Source organism: Dasypus novemcinctus, chromosome 16, assembly GCF_030445035.2.
Source record: "Dasypus novemcinctus isolate mDasNov1 chromosome 16, mDasNov1.1.hap2, whole genome shotgun sequence".
Taxonomy (NCBI): domain Eukaryota; kingdom Metazoa; phylum Chordata; class Mammalia; order Cingulata; family Dasypodidae; genus Dasypus; species Dasypus novemcinctus.
In genome coordinates this window covers 2,841,199-2,856,243 of record NC_080688.1, presented here as the reverse complement: position 1 = coordinate 2,856,243, position 15,045 = coordinate 2,841,199, and the positions used below count along the sequence as shown (strand labels likewise).

The window sequence follows — 15,045 nt, the reverse complement described above, 5'->3', positions numbered from 1 at the left end:
ATATCATAATGACAGTTTCAAACTGAAACAAAATTGGCACAAAGAAAAAAAATAGAAGAAAAGCAATGGCTGATGATCAAAAAACTAAAGAAAATGTACAATGGAATGATTTTGTGATTGTGAGATTACCTTATGCAGGCACACATTATAGTTATAATATTGGGAAAAAACTTGATATTGATGATTTTTTATTCCTCTCTCCAATGTTTTATAGATTATGAGTGGAGTAATGACAAATATCACAGTTGTGACTGAATTTATCCTCATGGGATTTCCTACCAAACACAATATGCACATTTTGCAATCAGCGCTCTTCTCATTCATTTACTTGTGGGCCCTGATGGGGAATTTCCTTATTAACATGATCATAACTTTAGATCAACACCTCCACACCCCTATGTACTTCTTTCTGAAGAATTTATCCTTCTTGGATCTCTGCCTCATTTCAGTTACAATCCCCAAATCCATTCTCAACTCCTTGACCCAGAAAAACTCCATCTCCTTCCTTGGCTGTGTTATCCAGGTCTTTCTTTTTGTTTCATTGGGAGCTACAGAGATGTTCCTCCTCACAATGATGTCCTTTGACCGCTATGCCGCCATCTGCCATCCTCTGCACTACGAAGTTATCATGAACATGGACAAATGCAAGCAGATGGCAGCTATGTCTTGGCTCGGTGGAGGTCTGACTGCTGTAATGCACACAGCTGGTACCTTCTCCTTCTCCTTCTGTGGGTGCAATGTGGTCCACCAGTTCTTCTGTGACATTCCCCAGTTATTAGCTATTTCTTGTTCAGAAAATTTAATAAGAGAAATTGTGCCAATTTTGATTAGTGTGGTCTTGGGTTTCTGCTGTTTTGTTTTCATTGTCATTTCATATGCCTACATCTTTTCCTCTGTGAAGAAGATTTCATCAACAGAAGGCCAGTCAAAAGCCTATTCCACTTGTCTTCCACACTTGTTAGTTGTTGTATTATTTCTGTCCACAGCCTTCACTGCATATCTAAAGCCAACTTCAGCATCCCCTTCTATTTCTGACATTGTAATATCTGTGTTTTATACTGTGGTACCCCCAACCTTGAATCCAGTCATATACTGTCTAAGAAACAAAGCCATGAAGATGGCTCTGGGCATGTTATTGGGAGGAAAGCTCATCAAAAGTTAAATGCATTCATTTTTATTTCATTAGCATTATCATCCATAATTTCATTTAATAATTTTCTCTCAAACTTTTACCAGTAAATATTTTAAAAATAAATAAATAGCTCCTACATTTGGTATTTTCATTGGACAAAAATGTCACAATTTTCTATTATTATGCGAGCCTCTAGAATTGCTAAAATTGTTCATATATTTGCCATATCTATTAATCATTGGCATTCATAAGCATAACTCTAACTATTTTTAATATGACGTAAGGAGGCATGTTTGGTTGGAAATCACTTCCTTCAATTAGCAGTCTTTACCAAAACAAATAAAAAATTAAAAAAATTACTCCCAAGCTCTATAGTTTTATGATATAACCCACAAGTTCAAGTAACTAAAATATTTCATATTATTTTAGCATATTAATATTTTTCATTCTGATTAGATTTCTTATTTAAAAACAGTAGGGAGATAACAGTACAAAATTTAATATGATGATTACACCCATCAAATTTTACTTTTGGAAGCTTTTTTTCAGTCTATATACTCAGGGATTTCAGTTAAATGAAAAATGAGAAATGATTACTGAAAATTTTTTTCAGAGAAAGACATCAGAATCCCAAGGGAATAGAACTATGATTCAAGCCTACTATTCATGGAAATGAATAATAATTTGGGTGATGTTTTATTTTTGTCATAATATAGTTATACAACTTGAAGTCCTATTTATAATTATTAAAATAAAAATAAAATTAAAACCCCATAGTTTATTTTCTTAATATAATTTATTATTTTATTTATTTATTTTTATTATGTCTATTTTTTCTTTCATTTTTAAAGAAGTTTTAGATTACATAAGTGTTACATAAATATAAAGGATTTCCATATACCTCACCACTTCATCCTCCCACAGTACCCATTAACAACATCTTTAATTAATGTGATATATTTGCTGCAATTGATGAATACATGTTAAAGCATTGCTACTAACCACGGTCAATAGTTTACATGATATTTTACATTTTGCACCACACATTTTTATAGATTAAAAAAAAAAGTATAATGGCCTGTATCCGTCATTGCAATGTCATTTGGAACAATTCAAATGACTCCAAATGCCCCATGTTACATCTATTTTTCTCTTTCCACCTCCTCAGAATCTCTGGTGACCTTTTCTTCATATCAATATTAAAAGCTTTTCCATTGCTAGAAAAATAATTTCTACTTTAGTCCATAATTGTATTACCACTTAATTTTTTTCATTCCTTAGTAAAGATAGCATATATTTTGATAATGAAAGACACAATAAAAATTAATTTTTATTTTTTAAATATTTGATGTTTTATTTTTGTAATTTATTTTTTATTATTTTTTACTCATTTATTCATTTATTTCTGGCTTTGTTTTGGGGAAGGTTTGGGGTTGCAAAAGGGTTGTAACTGTGATAGAGGAGGATCACTGATGTGGGAGTGATGGTATGAGTGGGAAGGATGTACATGGGACATGTCTTAATGGAATATGAATATGTTCCATTGGTCTTGGGGTGTTGTCTCAGTACGTGGAGACCAATACAATTACCAAAAGAATATTGAATGGGAAGTCCTGCTACATTATCTAATAGTGTAGCCAGAATTCCTAAAGTACATGGCCAGTATCTAGAGAAGGAGAACAGACCAGCATGACAATCTTTTGACATGGATGGTTGTAGGTTTTAACCTCAATTTTGTGAAGTTGATATTAAGTTTAATATTCTATGTTGCCTTAGAGTTACCTCCTAGAAGCTTCCTTGTTTCTCTAATATGGAATTTATCTAAGACAACAGCATGAAAACTCACTACGTTCTCCCTGACATGGGACATGATTCCAAAGGGTGACACTCCCGGTAACCATGGGATTATTAACAAGCATTGCCTGGAAATTCATTTGGGAAAAGACCTTGACCAAATGGGGAAAATATTGAAATGAATCTATTTGTTTGGCTAACAGATGTCAAAATGAGTTAGGAGATCATTCCAGAGGTTACAGTTACACCTGTCTCAGGAGGATCCTATTGAATGCCACAATAAACAGTGCCTCAATCAAGGGTAGTCCTGAGACCTTTAGAGATATCTTGATAAAATAAGGAGGTCAGAAAATCTCAGGAAGTTGGTACACTGTCAGTGAGTCTTACCTTGGAATATATATTCCCAAATTTAGCAGAGTTATACTAATTTTTCATTTCCCTATACATGGTTCTTCTATCCTTTTTATTATGTCTATTTTTGAGGGTTCTCCTTTGCATTAAAAATTTCTTTTTTTGGTTGATGACGGACCTTCTATTAGATATCTCACAGCTTCCACATTCTTTCTTCAACTATTATATATGTACTACACTCTTTTAATATGGAAAATACTAGGTTGAGATAGTAAGGAAAACAGAAATGTATGTAAATATGAATTATCTTGAAACGTGTGTACTATAAATTCCAAAGTTCTCAATTAATGTTAGTGAAATGTTATGAAATGTAGGGCTCTCAGTATGTGAGGTCATGTTTACCCAATAAATATCTGGGAGAAAATAATCATTTCTACAGAACATTTCGTAGTTTTTAGTATATATTAGTCCTCACATAAAATTTCTTAAAAAATAATGAGGACTGGGGGAAGCAGATGTGGCTCAACTGACCCAGGGCCTCCTTGTGAAGGCAAGTTGGCCCACACCCACAGAGAGCTGAGGGCCCATGCCCATGGGGAGCTGATGGCCCATGCCTGGGGAGAGCTGGCACAGCAAGATGACACAACAGAGGGAGACAAGCACACACAGAGGAACACACAGTGAATGGACACAGAGACAAAACATCAAGCAAGCAGCAAGGGGGTGATAAATGAAAAAATAAAACTTTAAAAATAATGAGTGCTGAGATAAGCTCAGCAATAGGTTAGCTCAAAGAGAAGGCAATGCAAAACTTAACGAAATAAAAGGATATAGAGAGAGAAACAAGAGAGGAGATAAAGCTGAGACCAGGGGACTCACAGCTTCTGGAACTGAGATCCTCAACCCTAGTTTCCAGCTCATATTTTTTGGAAACTACCAAGCAGCTGTTTGCTATCAGAATTGCAATATCATCGACAATAGGGAATAACTGTAACATCTACAATAGAACAGTGTAACATTTACAATAAGGAACAGGTGAGACAATTTCCCACAACAAATGAGGATTGGGTCTTTTTGAATTCTGCAAGTTATATTCCAATATGTTCTTCATGGATTATTTTTTTTAAGTTGTGATATACCAAAAGATTGTTTTAGGTTGTCATTTGCTTGCCATGCAAAGGAACCAAGCTATTTTCTGGGGTTTTTTAAATCCTTTAGTGTAAAATATGTTCATATGTCTTATTAATTTATCTGTTGTGTCATGAAGTTGTGGTTAATTTGCATGTGCTTTCCTATGCTATAAAAACTGCTCAGAGACTAGCATGTTCCCAATGTAAATATTATCTATGTCTAGATCCCTTTAATTATGGTTTTGTTATTGTTTAATTAACACAAATTTTAATAATTACAGATTTAAGTCTGCCAAACTATTTCCTTGTAATTTTGAGAAATTCAAGTTGATGATATTATGAATTTATCACTTTCAGTACACATTCTTTATATCATTTTAGGCAAATAGATGTGTATATGTAGACTCACATCAAAATTGTATAGGACTGCTTTTTGCTTAATCCTTAAAGAAAAACAGGAAATATGTTCGACTGTTGAAAATCATTTATCAAAGTCTCTCTTTTAGAATTCAATATCATTGAAAAACAAAGTCAAACTTTTTGAATAAAAGCCAAGCGAAATATTATGTTTACTTTTCAGCCAGTACATTTTCTTTTGTAAATCAAGTGATGATGCACATGCTCTGCTAGCCTTTTATAATAGACACTACAAATGTTATGTCAATAATGTATGTGCTGGCAATGGGCCATCAATAAATGCTGATGATCATTGATTAGTTAATATTTGCTGAGAAACTTACAGTGTTTACTGAATAGACATGCAGATTTCTTTCTGTAAGTCTTTCTGTGATATTAACTGATGTTCTTCAGACATGATTCTCTCTTAACAAAAATCAAAAGCACCTGGAAAACATTCCAGCACCATAGTCTCCAGTCAATCAGAGAAGCATATTATCATGTTCTACTAGGGAATTCCCTGGAAAATGCCCAATTTTCTCATCCTGACGCAAGAGAGGCATATCCTGTTGAGTCTTTAATTGATATACAGTAAGGAAAATAATTATAAGTAATTTTCCTTCTGATATGGTTTGATAATGTATGTATCCAGATAGATATGTTCTTATATCCATTCCTATGGGTATGGGACCATTGGAAGAAGTTAGTTTAGTTAAGGTATAATCCATCTCTTTCAGGATGGGTCTTAATCAATTAACTGGAGTCCTTTCTAATCAGTATTATTATGTATATATAGAGAGAGGGAAAGAAAGCCATGAGGGCAAGATGTTTAAATCAATGGAATCCAGAAGAGAAAGGTAAGACAAGCAGATGCTGCCATATGTGTTGTCATGCAGCAGAGTAGTCAAGGATCACTTACAGACAATCTTCAGGAAGAAAGCATAGTTATGATGATGACTGGACATAGTTATTTTCTTGGCCTAAAAACTGTAAGTTATTAAGTCCTCTTTGTTGAGGTCTAATCATTTCATTGTATGCACTTTATGCATCCTAGGAAACTAAAACACTAGCCCTTGTCCACTAGTTAACCAGCAGCTTTAGCATAATATCTGTGGATGAGCACAATGACACAATACTCAGTTTTACATCAGTGCCATATTTGTTGTAATAATTCTGTGGGTAAGTTGTATTTGCCTTTCTGTATACAAGAAAGTTAAGGTGTACAAATATAAAATTCCTTGTACAAGTCAAGTAATTTCAATTTACAAATGAAAGTTTGTACTAAAATGGGTCTTAATTTGAAATGTCTCCTTTACATTACTGAATCTCTATTCATTATTAATGGAATGAAAGATGTTGTTAAGCATTACATATGTTTTATTATTTATTTATTATAAAATAAGAAATATTATTTCTTATTTTCTAAAATAAACTAAATTTAAAACAATGTATTTAATAGAAAATATACTTCAACATAGAAGAATATGATTTGATTTGTGGAAGTTGCCATGTGTTTAAATTTGTTGGATTAATATTATATAAATATATATGATGATTAGATAAAAAGATTAGATAGAGTTAATATTTTCTCAGTGTTTGCCAAAAAACCTCATTTCAGAAAACACTACATTGTGGTTGTCATTTGTGTGGTCCCTGTTATAATCATGCAAAGTGGTTGTTTGAGGATGTATATACCCACAACAAAACATGTTGTTTAATTTATTCCATCCCAGTGGGTGTTAACCCATTGCAGGTAGGACCATTTGATGAAGCTACATCAGTTAAGGTGTGACCCACCTCCTTCAGGATAGGGCTTAATCCTCTCACAGGTTTCTTATATAAATGGATTTAACACACAGAGAGAGACAGAGAATGACACAGAAGCCAGAAGCTGAAAGCAAAAAAAAAAACTTAAAAGAAAAAAGAGTGAGACTAGCAGATGCAACCATGTTTATTGTCCTGTGGCCAAAGAGTCAAGGATTACCTGATGATGTCTTGATTTGAACATTGTCCTTAACCTCAAAACTTTAAGATAATAAATTCCCAATGTTAAATCAACCCATTTCATGATATCTGCTTTCAGTAGCTTAGCAAACTGAAACACCCTGCATACTGGCCTTTGCTAAAAGAAAATAAAATGGAACTTATTTTCTGGTATGTTTGCAACCAAATATATATATATATATATATATATATAGAGAGAGAGAGAGAGAGAGAGAGAGAGAGTTTGTTCTAAGGAACAAGTTATGCATTATCAGAACTTAACTGAGAAAATGGTCCTGAGTGGAGTAGAGAAATGCATTATTTAAATATTTGTTAAGAAATTTAGTCTGTTTTCATATTGAAACTAATGATTTTTTTCTTTTTTAACATTATTATATATTTCTTTTTTTTAGTGTAAATTTAGTTTTATTTTATTTTTTTTTATTTATTTTTTTTAATTGACTTTGTAATAATATTACATTAAAAATATATATATATGAGGTCACATTGAACCCTACCACCTCCACCCCACCTCCCCCCCCCCCAGCAACACTCCCTCCCATCATCATGACACATCCATTGCATTTGGCAAGTACATCTCTGGGCACCCCCGCACCCCATGGTCAATGGTCCACACCATGGCCCACACTCTCCCCCATTCCATCCAGTGGGCCCTGTGAGGATTTACAATGTCCAGTGATTACCCCTGAAGCACCATCCAGGGCAGCTCCATGTCCCAAAGACGCCTCCACCTCTCATCTCTTCCTGCCTTTCCCCATACCCATCAGCCATCATGTCCACTTTTCTCAATCCAATGCCACCTTTTCTATGTGGACATTGGATTGGTTGTGTCCATTGCACCTCTATGTCAAGAGGAGGCTCAGATTCCACATGGATGCTGGATTCAATCCTCCCACTTTCAGTTGTAATCACTCTAGGCTCCATGGTGTGGTGGTTGTCCTTCTTCAACTCCATCTTAGCTGAGTGTGGTGAGCCCAATAAGTCAGATTGTAGGTGCTGGAGTCTGTTGAGGCTCAGGACCTGGCTATCACATTGTCAGTCCAGAGATTCAAATCCCCTAAATATATCTTAAACCCCAACATTAACTGCACCTCCAGCACATTAGCTTGAAAGTCTTATGAAGAGAGATCCCATCTGAGTCCAGATTCATCACACATAAACACCAGTTCCAAAGAGGGGCCATCTGACCTGGTAGTTAACCCCATCGGCCATGACCATAACTCCCATGGGTCTCTTTAGCCCTCGAAGGAACCGATATCTGGGGGTTGTATCTGCTTTATCTGTCTCTCAGACTCTGCTCAGTTGTGCATAAGGGCAATCCTTCTGACAGCCTCCAGACTCTTTCTTAGAGACTCGTAGCCATATAAACTCATTTCTCCTTTCCATTTCCCCCTTACATTAGGTCAAACAGCATTTTAAAGTCATGTTATTTTATGTAGACAAGGATATTCCGCTGATCCGCGTTGAACCTTCTGTATGAGGTCATTTTCCAGTTGCATCATCAGTTGGTAGTTGATAGTGGTCCCTCGGTGCCAGGGAGGCTCATCCCCGGGTGTCATGTCCCACGCTGGGGGGAAGGCATTGCATTTACATGCTGAGTTTGGCTTCGAGACTGGCCACATTTGAGTAACATGAAGGCTGACAGGAGGAAATTCCCAGGCACAATGCTGCTCTAGGCCTTGTTCTTATTTTAGGCTTCTCAGCTCACAAGCATAGTCATTAGCGTCAGGGGTTCACTGTTGAACCCTCACTCCCTCCCGGTTCCCGCCGCTGCACCTGGGAGACTGTCACTGCTCCTCTAGGGACCACGACAGAGCACCACTGGCCAGGAACCCAGTACCCCCCCCTACTGTGGTTTTTAATTGTTGCCACTATGAGTATATCCAAACATTGCCATGCACCCTGGACATATGTTCTGTACAGCTCCCTGTCAGCCATATATTCCCTGTCAATGGTATCCCATACCAGTATTCCTCCATTGCCTTTGTTGAACCACTCTGTGATCCAGAACTCCCTGAAATTTGAAGCCCAATATAATGTCAGGGTCCCTTACTAGGAAATGGCATAAAGCGATGGGTTTAAAGGTTATATAAAGAATACGTGTTGACTTGGAAAAAATTCTACATCCTATCTTTCCCCCCCCCCTAATTATTGAGCTTCTCTTCACAGGAGCCCTAGACCACAGCAATGCATATATATAGTATACAGCACTCCCATACATCCACCACAAAACCTTTCCCTTCCACAGTGATACTCTTACACCCTATTCACATCATATTTACTTAACATAATGTACAGAGTCTGAGACAATAGCTTTCAAACAAGGTGACATTTGTGCTTACATTGTGGTGCATACTTTAGGATACACAGTTTTTACATTCTTAGATATCCTATGTTTTACATTATGGTTTACATTATCAGTCTGTCATCTCCTGTATGTTATGGTGTAATATTACATGTTTTATATCCATCCTTGTGTACTCTCACGAAACTCCTCTCTTACCCCCCATTTACCTTGGTTACACACATTTAACGTCCATTTTCCCTTCCACCTTGGTGCCCACAGTGACAGCCAACCTCCGTTTCCCAAGGAGCCACTTCCAGATGTAGATGGAATAGTGTTCAGGGTCTAACTTGCTCAACTGCCCCAATGCCCTGGGAGCCACCCTTTCTTTCGAGGGATACAGTTCCCTCTATTTGATGGCATTAGTCCTCCCCAGGATGTGGGTCCACCCCCACTCTCACTACTTGGGTTTCTACCCCATGGTGTCACCCACTCTGGCAGAATGAGCATTTAGACATTGCCCAGGAGCCCATCCTGCATCAGACCCTCCCCTCCGAGCGTTCTAAGCAGGTAACCCTCTTTATTATATTTTGATATGATTTTCTCGGCATTTTACTCTCCACCAACACCTGACCCTCTCCTGTGTTCGTATGCTACCCCTCCCTCCCCCCACTTTTGGGCAATGTTACCCATCCGCCCATCTCCAGCCTCCCTCAAACCCGCAAAGCCCCCACCAAAGGCAACCCCTGCCCCCCTTTTATCTCTTCTTTGTGTTCATACTTACCACCATCTCGTCTTAAATTCCACCCCTGCACACATCAGCTCATATCCTTCCTCCACCCACCGATTTCCTGTAAGCCTATCGTTCAGTCTCTTGCTATCTAGGGCAGCTTGGTTATTTCAAATCATTGAGGTCATGTAGTATTTGTCCTTTAATGTCTGGGTTGCTTCACTCAACATAAGGTTCTCAAGATTTATCCATGTTATCACATGTGTTTGTAGTGTGTTTGTTCTTACAGCCGAGTAGTATTCCATTGTGTGTATATACCACATTTTATTGATCCACTCATCTGTTGATGGGCATTTGGGTTGATTCCAACTTTTGGCGATAGTGAACAATGCTGCTATGAACATTGGTGTACATATATCGGTTTGCATCCTTGTTTTCAGTTCTGCTGGGTACATACCCAGCAGTGGTATTGCTGGGTCATATGGCAAATCTATGGCTAGTTTTTTGAGAAACCGCCATACTGTCCTCCAGAATGGTTGGATCCTTCTGCATTCCCACCAGCAGTGGATGAGTGTTCCACTTTCTTTACATCCTCTCCAGCACTTGTATTCTTCTGTTTTTTTCATAGCTGCCAATCTTATGGGTGTAAGATGGTATCTCATTGTAGTTTTGATTTGCATTTCCCTGATAGCTAGAGATTTGGAACATTTTTTCATGTGCTTTCTTGCCATTTGTATTTCTTCTTCGGAGAAGTGTCTGTTTAAGTCTTTTTCCCATTTTTTAAATGGGTTGTTTATCTTTTTATTTTCAAGATATAGGAGGTCTTTATATATGCAAGTTATAAGTTTCTTATCAGATATATGGTTGCCAAATATTTTCTCCCACTGTGTGGGCTCCCTTTTTACTTTCTTGACAAACTCCTTTGAGGTGCAAAAGGCTTTAATTTTGAGGAAGTCCCATTTATCTATTAGTTCTTTTGCTGCTCGTGCTTTTGGTGAGATATTCATAAATCCATTACCTATTACAAGGTCCTGTAGATGTTTACCTACACTGCTTTCTAAGGTTTTTATGGTCTTGGCTCTTACATTTAGGTCTTTGATCCATCTTGAGTTGATCTTTGTATAAGGTGTGAGATGGTAATCCTCTTTCATTCTTCTACATATGGCTATCCAGTTCTCCGGACACCATTTGTTGAATAGGCCACTCTCTCCCAGTTGAGAGGGTTTGGTGGCTTTATCGAATATTATGAGGCTATATATGTGAGGTTCTATATCAGAGCTTTCAATTCGATTCCATTGGTCTATGTGTCTCTCCTTATGCCAATACCATGCTGTTTTCACCACCATAGCTTTGTAGTATGTTTTGAAGTCAGGTAGTGTGATTCCTCCAATTTCGTTTTTCTTTTTCAGTATGTCTTTGGCTATTCGGGGTCTCTTTCCTTTCCAAATAAATTTCATAGTTAGTTTTTCTAGTTCCTTAAAGAAGGCTGTGTTGATTTTTATTGGGATTGCATTGAATGTGTAGATCAGTTTTGGTAGGATAGACATCTTAATAATGTTCAGTCTTCCTATCCATGAACAAGGAATAGTCTTCCATTTATTTAGGTCTTCTTTGATTTCCTTGAACAATCTTGTATAGTTCTCGGTGTATAAGTTCTTTACTTCTTTAGTTAAATTTATTCCTAAGTATTTGATTTTTTTATTTACTATTGTGAATGGTATTTGTTTCTTGATTTCCTCCTGATCTTGCTCATTATTGGTGTACAGAAATGCTACTGATTTTTGCGCATTGATCTTATAACCTGCAACTTTACTAAACTCATTTATGAGTTCTAGAATCTTTGTTGTAGATCTCTCAGGGTTTTCTATGTATAGGATCATGTCATCTGCAAATAATGACATTTTGACTTCTTCCTTTCCAATTTGAATGCCTTTTATTTCTGGCTCTTGCCTCAGTGCTCGAGCAAGTACTTCAAGACAATGTTAAACAGGAGTGGAGACAGTGGGCATCCTTGTCTTGTTCCTGAGTTTAGAGGGAAGGAGTCTAGAATTTCTCCATTGTACACAATATTGGCTTTAGGTTTTTCATATATACTCTTTATCATGTTCAAAAAATTTCCTTGTATTCCAATCTTTTGGAGTGTTTTTATCAAGAAAGGGTGCTGTATTTTGTCAAATGCTTTTTCTGCATCAATAGATATAATCATGTGATTTTTTTCCTTCAATCTGTTTATATGGTGTATTACGTTGATTGATTTTCTTATGTTGAACCATCCTTGCATACCTGGGTTGAATCCCACTTGGTCGTGGTGTATAATTCGTTTAATGTGTTGTTGAATACAATTAGCAAGTATTTTGTTAAGTATTTTTGCGTCTAGGTTCATTAGAGAAATTGGTCTGTAATTTTCCTTTCTTGTGATGTCTTTGTTTGGCTTTGGTACTAGGGTAATGTTGGCATCATAGAAGGAGTTGGGTAATGTTCTTTCTGTTTCGATTTTTTGGAATAGTTTCAGCAGGATTGGTGTCAGTTCTTTCCGGAATGTTTTGTAGAATTCACCTGTGAAGCCATCTGGCCCTGGGCTCTTCTTAGTTGGGAGATTTTTAATAACTGATTCTATCTCTCTGCTTGTGATTGGTTTGTTAAGATCATCAATTTCTTTTGTCAATATGGGCTGCTTATGTGTTTCTAGGAATTTGTCCATTTCCTCTAGATTGTCATTTTTGTTGGAATATAGTTTTTCAAAATATCCTCTTATGATAGTCTTTATTTCTGTGGGGTCAGTGGTGATATCGCCTTTCTCATTTCTTATTTTGTGTATTTGCATCTTCTCTCTTTTTTTCTTTGTTAGTGCCGCTAAAGGTTTGTCAATTTTGTTAATCTTCTCAAAAAACCAGCTCTTGGTCTTGTTTATCTGTTCAAGTGCTTTCTTATTTTCTATTTCATTTAATTCTGCTCTTATCTTTGTTATTTCCTTCCTTCTTCTTCCTGTTGGGTTACTTTGTTGTTGTTTTTCTAATTCCTTCAAATGTGCAGTTAGTTCTTCAATTTTTGCTCTTTCTTCTTTTTTGATATATGAATTTATGGCTATAAACTTCCCTCTCAGTACTGCTTTTGCTGCATCCCATAAATTTTGGTATGTTGTGTTATCATTATCATTTGTTTCAAGGTAGTCATTGATTTCTTTTGAGATTTCCTCTTTGACCCACTGTTTTTCTAAGAGTGTGCTGTTTAATTTCCAAATCGTGGTGTGAAATCTGGGCTTCTGTCCCTTGCAAATCTCCAGCTTGACTCCACTGTGGTCAGAGATAATGTTTTGTATGATTTCAATCTTTCTGAATTCGTTCAGCCTTTCTTTGTGGCCTAGCATATGATCTATCTTGGAGAATGATCCATGTGCGCTTGAGAAAAATGTATATCCTGCTGTGTTTGGGTGTAGCGATCTATATATGTCTATTAGATCCAGCTCCTCTAATACACTGTTCAGATGTTTTGTTTCTTTGGTGATTCTCTTTTGAGATGTTCTGTCCAGAGTTGATAGTGGTGTATTAAAATCCCCCACTATAATTGTAGATGTATCTATTGTTTCACTTAGTTTTTCCAGCGTTTGCCTGACATATTTAGAGGCACCCTTGTTAGGGGCATAAATATTTATGATTGTTCGATCTTCTTCACAGATTTTCCCTTTCACTAAAATGTAGTATCCTTCTTTGTCTCTCACAATTGTTTCACATTTAAAGTCTATTTTGTCTGATATTAATATAGCTACTCCTGCCTTTTTTTGGTTATTGTTAGCTTGTATGATTGTTTTCTAGCCATTCACTTTCAATCTCCATGCGTCTCTGGGTCTAAGATGTGTCTCTTGTAGACAGCATACGGATGGGTCATATTTCCTTATCCAATGTCCCAGTCTGAATCTTTTGATAGGTGAGTTTAATCTGTTGACATTCAGTGTTATTACTATCAAGGAATTATTTGTGTTAGCCATATTTTGATTGGATTTGTGTTTGTCATATTTTGTTTGTATATATATATTTTTGTCTTTTTTGTTGTTGTTGTTGGTCTTATACTCTCCTCCAACTCTGCCTTTCCTGTTTTTTTCCTTTCTTCCTGCAGAACTCCCTTTAGAATTTCTTGAAGGGGAGGTTTCTTGTTGGTATACTCTTTCAGTTTCTGTTTGTCTGCGAATATTTTGAACTCTCCATCATGTTTGAATGCTAGTTTAGCTGGATAGAGTATTCTTGGTTGGAAATTTTTTTCCTTTAGTACCTTGACTATATCATACCACTGCCTTCTTGCCTCCATGGTTTCAGATGAGAAATCAGCACTTAATCTAATTGAGCTTCCCTTGTATGTGATGGTTTTCTTTTCTCTTGCTGCTTTTAGGATTTTCTCTTTGTCTTGAGCATTGGATAATTTGACAAGTATATGTCTTGGGGTGGGCCTGTTTGGGTTTATGACTAGTGGAGTGCGCTGTGCTTCTTGGATATGTACATCTGTCTCTTTCAGTAGATTTGGGAAGTTTTCAGCCATTATTTCCTGCAACACTCCTTCTGACCCCTTTCCCTTCTCTTCACCTTCTGGAATGCCTATAATACGTATGTTTGAGCGTTTTGCATTGTCATTCAGGTCCCTAAGTCCTACTTGGATTTTTTCTATCTTCCTATTGACCCCTTCTACTATCTGTTTGATTTCTGATGTACTGTCTTCCACATCACTAATTCTCTGCTCTGTCTCTTCTAGTCTGCTGATATTTGCTGCAAGTGTATTTTTGATTTCTTGAACTGTGGTGTTCATTCCCATCATATGTGTTATGTTTTTGCGTATGTCTGCAATTTCCCCTCCAAGTGATGTCTTCATGTTGTTAACCTCTTTCATTACTTCGTCAAATTTGTCGGTGATAAATGTTCTGAGATCTTTCATTGCTTGTGCCAAGTTTTGCTCCCCTTCGTGATTATTGGTTTGTTGATTGGATTCAGCCATGTTTTCCTGATTACTGGTTTGGTTTGTAGATTTTTGTTGCTTTCTGGTCATCTCTTTATCTTGACGGATTTAATCAGTTCCTTAGCTTCTTTGTCTGCTCTTGGAGGTTAATTAGCTGTTATTTTTGCATAGGTGTTATATCTTCTCTTTATCACTTTTTTCTTCTTATTCTAGTTTCTTGTTGTTGGTTAAGTTCACACAAAGACAAGTTCACTCAGTGATCATCTTGCCTCCTCTATTATAT

General features: G+C 36.6%; 1 protein-coding gene across 1 annotated transcript; it reads left to right on the top strand.

Moving 5' to 3' along the window:
• The first annotated feature begins 229 nt into the window (after window positions 1-229).
• LOC101420674 (olfactory receptor 14A16-like) lies at window positions 230-1,162 on the top strand. Its single transcript, XM_004479490.2, has one exon. It carries the CDS (start codon window positions 230-232, stop codon window positions 1,160-1,162), a length of 933 nt encoding a protein of 310 aa, XP_004479547.2.
• Window positions 1,163-15,045: the final 13,883 nt, after the last annotated feature.

Excerpts from the sequence above, each read along its gene's own strand:
- LOC101420674 (XM_004479490.2), top strand. The coding sequence starts at position 230 with ATGACAAATATCACAGTTGTGACTGAATTTATCCTCATGGGATTTCCT.